The following is an 8,429-nucleotide window of genomic DNA, read 5'->3' as shown; positions in this document are numbered from 1 at the left end:
ACCCCCGGGGCGCGATGCCGCCGCGCGCCCCCCACCACCTGCCCGCGGTGACCTACATCGGCGGCGCGGCGGAGGGGGAGTGCGCGGAGGCGCGCTCGCCATTCGCTGCCGCCCGGCGGGGCGGCGCGGGGGGGCCCGGCCGGCAGCCGCGGCGGCCGCTCAGCGCGTCCCGCTCCCCGCAGGCGTCTTCCTCATCCCCTACCTGCTCATCGTCTTCGTGGGCGGCATCCCCGTCTTCTTCCTGGAGGTGGCCCTGGGGCAGTTCATGAAGCAGGGCGGCATCGCCGCCTGGAACATCGCCCCCCTCTTCAAGGGTAACGCCGGCCCCGCCGCCGCGCCCCGCCGCCGGCTCCCGCGCCCCGTCGGGGCGGAGGCGCCCTGCGTCCTGCCCGGGGCTCCCTGCGCCCTGCCCGCGGCAGCTGACTCCCTGCCCGCGGCTGGCTGCACCCTGTCTGGGGCTCCCGGCACCCTGCCCACGGCTGCTGGCTCCCCGCCTGGGGCTGGCAGCGCCGTGCACCCTGCCTGGGGCTCCCTGCCCGGGGCTGGCAGCGCCGTGCACCCTGCCTGGGGCTCCCGGCTCCCTGCTCCCTGCCCGCGGCTGGCAGCACCTTGCCCACAGCTACCAGCTCCCTGCCCGGGGCTCCCTGCCCCGTGCCCAGGGCTGGCAGCACCCCGCACCCTACCTGGGGCTGGCAGCACTGCGCACCCTGCTCAGGACTGGCAGCACCCTGCCCACAGCTACCAGCACCCTGCCTGGGGCTCCCTGCACCCTGCCCGGGGTTGGTAGCTCGCTGCACTCTCTTTGGGCTGGCAGCACCCTGCCTGGGGTTGGCAGCACCGTGCACCCTGCTGGGCCTCCCTGCACCCTGCCCAGGGCTCGCTGCACCCTGACTGGGGCTGGCAGCACCCTGCCCGGGGTTGGAAGCACCCTGTACCCTGCTTGGGGCTCCTTGTACCGTGTCTAGTGCTGGCAGCACTGTGCACCCTGCCTGGGGCTGCCTGCACCCAGCCCGGGGCTGGCAGCGCCCTGTCCACGGCTACCAGCTCCCTGGCTGGGGCTCCCTGCTCCCGGCACGGTGCTGGCAGCACCCTGTCCATGGCTGCTGGCTACCTGCCTGGGGCTGCCTGCACCCTGCTCGGGGCTCTCTGTACCCTGCCCGCGTCTCCCTGCACTCTGCCCAGGGCTGGTGCACTCTGCCCACACCCTCCCAGCTCCCTGCACCTTGCCCACGCCCCACTGGCTCCTGCCTCCGCCCCTGCCCAGCAGCTCCCCGCGCGCCGCTGTGCCCTGCCGGCGCCTTGCCTGCATGCCTTGCCCCGACTGCCAGCGGTCCACGTTGCCTGTGCCCTCTCCGTGCCCTGCCGGCTCCCCGCGTCCTGCCCGTTCACATCCCAGCACCTGCGGAGAGCCCTATGTCGTCCTTTCCCACAGTCCCCCACGTCCTGCCCCATCCCCCCTGGCTCCCCACATCCCGCCTGTCCTCACCGGCTCCCCACGTCCCACCCCGTCCCCATCAGCTCTACAYGTCCCACCTCCTCCCCGCCGGCTCCCCACATCCTGCCTCAGGCTGCCAGCTCCCCGCGTCCTGCCTGTCCCCAGCAGCTCCCCACGTCCTGCCACGGGCTGCCAGCTCGCTGCRGGTGAGCTGGGCCATGCTCCAAGCTCTGCTCTCCCTGCGCCCCAGGTCTGGGCTTGGCCTCCATGGTGATTGTCTTCTTCTGCAACTCCTACTACGTCATGATCCTGGTGTGGGGGCTCTTCTATCTGGTGCACTCGCTGACGGACACGCTGCCCTGGGCCACGTGTGGCCACGCGTGGAACACAGAGCAGTGCGCCGAGCTCTTCCACCTGGAGCTGTGCCACAACGCCAGCGCCAACGCCAGCGCCTTCAACATCAGCTGCGCCGACCTGGCCAGCAAGCGCTCGCCTGTCATTGAGTTCTGGGAGTGAGTGTGGGGCCACGTGGGGGCYGCGCCAGGGGCCACGGGGGCTGCCCGGCACTCAGCACCGCCCTGCTCTGCCCCCCGCCAGGAACAAAGTGCTGCGGCTCTCAGGGGACCTCAGCGAGCCGGGAGAGATGAACTGGCAGATGATCCTCTGCTTGGTCACCACCTGGGTTGTCGTCTACTTTTGCATCTGGAAGGGCGTCAAGTCCACCGGGAAGGTAACGTGGGGGAGACGTGTCTCTCCTCGCCCATGGCGTGCCCGGCATTGGTAGCGTGCCCGGGAATCCTGCCTCGGGCACGTCGGGACTGCCAGCGCGGGAGCCCCAGCAGTGCTCCCAGCCACCGCGGCGGGTGCAGGACCTCCAGCCCCATGTTTGCCGAGGAGGCACCACCAGCAGCCCTGGCCATCCACAAGCTGTGGCCCTGCTGGGACGTCAGCTCCTAAGCCCCAGGAGTCTTAGCGGCGCCCACCCCTCCGCAGATCGTCTACTTCACGGCGCTCTTCCCTTATGTGGTCCTCATCCTGCTGCTGGTCCATGGGGTGACGCTGCCCGGGGCACTGGGCGGCATTGTCTACTACCTGAAACCCGACTGGTCCAAGCTGGCCGAGGCGCAGGTGAGGGCAGGAGGGGACGTGGGCGCTGCACCTGCCATGCCGGCCCCAGCACCCTCCTCAACACCCTCCCTTGCGCCCCAGGTCTGGATCGATGCCGGCACCCAGATCTTCTTCTCCTACGCCATCGGGCTGGGCGCCCTGACCGCGCTGGGCAGCTACAACCGCTTCCACAATAACTGCTACAGGTAGGGCCCCGCCACTCTGCACCAGCCTCCGTCCTGCTGGTCCCAGTATTCCCGGCGCCCCGCTGACTCGCTCCTGCCCACAGGGACGCTTACATCCTGGCCGTGATCAACAGCTCCACCAGCTTCTTCGCCGGCTTCGTCGTCTTCTCCGTGCTGGGCTTCATGGCCTCGGAGCAAGGCGTGGATATCTCCAAGGTGGCCGAGTCTGGTGAGTGACGGCCGGCAAGGCGCCGGACTGCACGGGGGCCCCTGCCGGCGCCGCTGACCCCACTCTCCCCACAGGCCCGGGGCTGGCCTTCATCGCCTACCCCAAAGCTGTGACGCTGATGCCCTTGTCCCCTCTCTGGGCCACGCTCTTCTTCTTCATGCTCCTCGTGCTGGGACTTGACAGCCAGGTAGGGTGGCGGGGAGGGGGCCGGGGCCGTGGTGGCACACGTCCCCGCTGAGCCCCGCTCTCTGCTGCAGTTCGTCGGCGTGGAGGGCTTCATTACGGGCATCCTGGACCTCTTCCCCCAGCCGGGGGCCGGCTCACTGCGCCGGGAGCTCACCGCCGCGCTCTGCTGCCTTGTGTGCTGCCTCATCGACCTCTCCATGGTGACACAGGTTAGGGACGCGCCGGGGACGCCGCCCGGCTGGCCCTGTGCTGTCCCCTCTTGCGTCCCCCGCATGGAGTGGGAGCTCCCCAAGGCTGCTGTGATGTGGCTGACATGGGGTGTCCGTGGGATGCCAGGGCCATGCGGGTTGCCCATGCTTCGTGGCGTGCCTGTGCCGTGTGGGTCACCCATGCCATGTGAGTCACCCAGGCTTTGCAGGTCACCTGTGCCGCATGGGTTGCCAACACCGCATGGGTCGCCCATGCCATTTGGGTCACCAGTGCTGCATGGGTCACCCATGCCGCACGGGTCGCCCATGCCAGGTGGGTCACCCATGCCGCACGGGTCGCCCATGCCAGGTGGGTCACCCATGCTTTGTGGGTCACCCATGTTGCATGAGGTGCCCATGCCACGTGGGTCACTCACGTCCCATGGGTCGCCCGTGCCACGTGGGGCACGGTACCAGCCCCGCCGACGCGCGGCGCCGTCCGGCAGGGCGGCATGTACGTGTTCCAGCTCTTCGACAACTACTCGGCCAGCGGGATCACGCTGCTGTGGCAGGCCTTCTGGGAGTGCGTTGTCATCGCCTGGGTCTACGGTGAGGCCACCACCGCCGCTGGGGGGGGGACACGGGCGCCCCGCGGGGCCCGGCTGACGCCCCTCTGCCCGCAGGCGCCGACCGCTTCATGGACGACGTGGCCCGCATGATCGGCTACCGGCCCCTGCCCTTCATGAAGTGGTGCTGGGCCGTGGTGACGCCGCTGGTCTGCGTGGTGAGCGGGGCCCCCCGCGGCTGCACGCGTGTGCGCGCGTGTGCGCGCCGGCCGCCGCCGTGGCTCCGTGGGCAGCGGGCTCCCCCCGGCGGCTGCTTGGGGCATGGCAGGCCATGGCACGGGGCGTCACGGGGAGCCACGCGTGCTGCGGCTGCGGGGAGCCGTGTGTCGGGACTAGGGGGGATGTGTTTTGGGACCCCGGAGGAGCCACGTGTGTGTCAGGGGCCGTGGGGAGCCACATGCGTGTGGGGACCCTGGGGAGCCACATGCGTGTCAGGACACCAGGGAGGACACCTGACACATGTCAGGGCTGTGGGGGGCCACACACACATTGGTACCCCAGGGACTCGCATGTGTGTTGGGACCCCAGGGAGGCACGTGCATGTTGGAGTCATGGGGAGCCACATGCATAGTGGGACCCTGGAGAACCACATAAGTTGGGGTCCATGGGAGCCACACGTGTGTTGGGACCCCAGGGTGTCACACGTGTGTTGGGACTCTGCAGGAGCCACGCATGTGTCAGGGGCCCAGGGGAGCCACACGTTGGACATGTGTTAGGGGCCTGGGGGAGCAACACGTCCAGGCCTAGGGGAGCCACCCGTGTGTTTGGGGCTTGGGGAGCGACATGTTTTGGGGTCTACATGAGCCACACACATGTTGGGGCTCCAGGGTGTTGGGACCTGCAGGAGCCACATGCATGTCAGGGTTATGGGGAGACACACGTGTGCTGGGATCCTGGGGAGCCACATGTGTTGGGTCTAGGGGAGCCACACGCATGTTTGGGGCCCAAGGAGCCACATGTGTTTGGGGCCTGGGGAGCGGCATGGCGCAGGGCGGCGGGTGCTCACCGCTGCTGCCGGCGCAGGGCATCTTCGTGTTCCACGTGGTGAACTACAAGCCGCTGACGTACAACAAGACGTACGTGTACCCGTGGTGGGGCGACGCCATCGGCTGGGTGCTGGCGCTCTCCTCCATGCTCTGCATCCCCTGCACCGTCCTCTACAAGCTCCTGCGCTGCAAAGGCTCCCTGCGCGAGGTGAGCCCGGCCGCGGCGCGCGCCCTCCCCGTCCCCCTGCCTGTGCCCGTCCCCGGGGGCAGCCGGCAGGCGCTGACGCCCCCTCCACGTCCCTGCAGCGCTGGCAGCTCCTGACCACGCCGATCTGGGGCCACCACCACCTGGAGTACCTGACGCCCGAGGCCGAAGCCAAGCTCCTGGCCCCGGAGCCGCCCAAGGAGAAGACGACGCTCTTTGAGACTGTGATCTGAGCGCCGCCGGGGGGGTCGCGCCGCTCCCGCCCGCCATAGCAATAATGCCAGCACCGCCTCCCACCGCCGCTGCCCGCCGGCTCGCCGTGGGGCGCGCGGGCACCCGGGCGAGCGCCCCGGCGCGGGGCAGCCAGCAGCACAGCCCTGCCCCGGCCTCTGTCCGCCCGCCCGCCCGCTCGTCCGTCCGTCTGCGCCCTGCGGCGGCCGGGCAGCGCCTCGCTCACTAACCGCTTCCCGTAGCGTTCGTCTGGTGTAACCCCGACCGCCCCGACATCTGGCAATAAATTGGGAGACCCTGGCACACCCCCGGGCGCTGCGGGACGGGGGGGCGGATGGGGGCTGGCGTGCCGCATGCGGAGCAGCACTCACCTGCCCTGGCCAGATGTTCGAGGGGGCACACAGCTGGGTGGCGGGAGCTGGAGCAGGGTGCCGCGGCGGCTCGGGACCGGGGGGTGTCTCGGACACACCGTTCCTCGCCCGTGGGATGGATGGACCACGGCAGCGGGCCCGGGGGGATCGGGGCTGGGAAGGGGCTGGCGGGAGCAGCAGGGCCGCTGCCTGCACGGCACCCACGGCCACACGCCGGGCTCGGCTCCCTGCCCCCCAGCTGGGGACGTGGGAATGAGGTGTCGGAGCAGGATGAGGACATGGTGCTGGGGCGGGGGGGCCGCGTTGCACCACACCATATCACAGCGTGTTCGTCATGCTGCATCACAGGGCTGCGTTGCAACACACTGTGCCGGAGTGGGGGGGGGCCGTGCATGGCCCGCGTGTGGGGCTGCGCCGGGCCACGTCAGGGGGCTCGACCGTGCCGTGCCGTGGGGCTGTGCCTTGCCGTGGGGCCGTGCCATGCACCTGGTGGAGCCAGAGGACCCCGTGCCCGGGGCGAGCCCCCCCGCCGTCCCCTCTCACCCCACTGGGGCGAGCCAGCCCGTCTTGCCCCAGCAGCGCGCGCCCTAATTAGTGCAGGCAGGGCGGAAGCGCTAATTGGCGGTGACTCGTTAGGGCTGGAGCGCCGCGTGCCTGGGGCGCGGCAGGACTTTCCGGCAGGGCTGGTCCTCGGGGCCGCCCGGCGTCCCAGCCCACCGGCGGGCGGGCAGCTCTCACACGCGGGGGCGAGCGCCGGCACCGCCATCGCGGCCAGATAAGAGCGCCGGGGAGGTGGCGCGGAGGGGGCCGCTGGGCGGGCGAGCGAGCGCGCGCGCGCCGGCGCCATGAACCGCATCACGGTGTACGAGCGCGCCGACTTCGAGGGGCTGAGGCGGGAGTTCAGCTGCGACGTGCCCGACCTGCACGAGCTGGACTTCGGCGACTGCATCGCCTCGCTGAAGGTGGTGGGGCAGCCCTGGATCGCCTACACGGGCCCCAAGTACGAGGGGGAGGCGCACGTCTTCGAGGAGGGCGAGTACGCGGCGGTGGGGCGGCCCCGCAGCTTCTCGGCCCTGCGCCTGGTGCACCACGACCTGGCGGAGCCGCAGATCACCCTCTACGAGCAGCCCCACTTCCAGGGCGCCYGCAAGGTGGTGACGGAGGAGACCAACCTGGCCTACGGCTACTTCAACGACCGCGTGGGCTCGCACGAGGTGCAGCGGGGCGTCTGGCTGCTCTACCAGCACCCCGGCGGCGGCGGCCGCCACTGCCTGGCCTGGCCCGGCGAGCGCCTGGCCCGCTACGAGCCCCAGCTGGGCTTGCAGGGGCGGCTGTCGCACCTGCGCCCGCTGCGGCCCGGGAAGCCGCTGGTGTCGGCGCGGCTGCTGTGGGAGCAGCGGCGGGTGGAGGCGGAGCGGGAGGTGCTGGTGGACGAGATCGTGGGGGTGAACGAGACGGCGCGGGAGCAGGCGCTGGCGGCCAGCAGCGCCCGGGAGTACAGCACGACGCTCTGGCAGAGCTTCCGCTTCAGCAACGCCACCAGCCTCAAGGCCGGGCTCTCCTTCACRCTGGCCGTGGAGGCCGCCAACGTCTTCACGGTGCAGAAGGGGCGCAGCGAGAGCAGCACACGCCGGGAGCGGGTGGCGGTGCAGCTGCCCGCCGCCATCCCCCCCCGCGCCGCCCTCACCGTCCACGTGCTGCGCAAGGAGGTGACGCTCTCCGTCCCCGTGCTCCTCACCATCACCCAGAACGAGAGCGTCCGCACCGAGCTGGGCGAGTACCGCAGCATCTCGGGCACCAACATCTGCGCCCGCTACAGCGTGAAGCCCCTGCCGGCCCCGGGCACCCAGCAGGCGCCTGCCGCGGGGGACCGGGAGGCCGAGGGGACGACATGGGCATCTGCCACGGGGGACCGGGAGGCCGACGGGACAACATGGGCGTCTGCCGCGGGGGACCGGGAGGCCGAGGGGACGACATGGGCGCCCACGGCGGGGGACCGGGAGGCCGACGGGACAACATGGGTGTCTGCCGCGGGGGACCGGGAGGCTGAGGGGAGCCAGCAGGCGCCTGCTGTGGGGCACAAGGAGGCCGAGGGTGCCCAGCGGACACCCGCTGTGGGGCACAAGGAGGCTGAGGGGAGCCAGCAGACGCCCGCTGTGGGGCACAAGGAGGCCAAGGGTGCCCAGTGGACACCTGCTGTGGGGCACAAGGAGGCCGAGGGTGCCCAGAGGACGCCCGCTGTGGGGCACAAGGAGGCCGAGGGTGCCCAGCAGGCGCCTGCCACGGGGACAGAAGAGGCCACAGGGACGCTGCAGGCGCCCGCCACGGAGTAGCGTGGGTGCCCACCGGGGGCCGAGCCCCCTGCCCTGCCCCCTGGACGTGCCGGGCCCTGCGTCCTCACYGCTGGCACCCGCGGCTGCTCACGGTGGCTCCAATAAATGGCTTTGGCAGCCCCCCTGCCTGCTGGTGGTGGGGTGGGATGGGGCRCTGGGGGCTGCCCGGCACCCGGCTGAGGGGGACGTCCGAGCGGGAGCGTCCCCTCGCCCAGGCCCACAGGTCCCCAAGCAGGGGCTGTTGCTGGGGAGGCCGGGGTGGAAACAGCAGGGCTGGGGGGGACGTGGGGCTGGAGAGGACATGGGGGTTGACATGGGGCTGGTGGGGACACAGGGGGAGGGACATG

General features: G+C 71.1%; 2 protein-coding genes across 2 annotated transcripts; both read left to right on the top strand.

The window, feature by feature from the left end:
* The first annotated feature begins 183 nt into the window (after positions 1 to 183).
* Positions 184 to 5,482, top strand: SLC6A8 (solute carrier family 6 member 8). Its single transcript, XM_026088077.1, has 12 exons — positions 184 to 314; positions 1,686 to 1,947; positions 2,033 to 2,165; positions 2,429 to 2,563; positions 2,645 to 2,748; positions 2,832 to 2,956; positions 3,031 to 3,143; positions 3,214 to 3,351; positions 3,837 to 3,939; positions 4,014 to 4,114; positions 4,980 to 5,150; positions 5,249 to 5,482. Exons 1-12 carry the CDS (start codon positions 266 to 268, stop codon positions 5,378 to 5,380), a joined length of 1,566 nt encoding a protein of 521 aa, XP_025943862.1. The 5' UTR covers positions 184 to 265; the 3' UTR covers positions 5,381 to 5,482.
* A 1,112-nt stretch (positions 5,483 to 6,594) lies between these two features.
* Positions 6,595 to 8,082, top strand: LOC112976618 (epidermal differentiation-specific protein-like). The gene has a single exon (XM_026088056.1). The coding sequence runs from the start codon at positions 6,595 to 6,597 to the stop codon at positions 8,080 to 8,082; it is 1,488 nt and encodes a 495-aa protein (XP_025943841.1).
* The last annotated feature ends 347 nt before the right edge of the window (positions 8,083 to 8,429 follow it).

Source organism: Apteryx rowi, unplaced genomic scaffold (genome assembly GCF_003343035.1).
Source record: "Apteryx rowi isolate R43461 unplaced genomic scaffold, aptRow1 scaffold_75, whole genome shotgun sequence".
In the NCBI taxonomy this organism is placed as follows: domain Eukaryota; kingdom Metazoa; phylum Chordata; class Aves; order Apterygiformes; family Apterygidae; genus Apteryx; species Apteryx rowi.
This window is presented reverse-complemented; position numbering and strand designations above follow the sequence as displayed.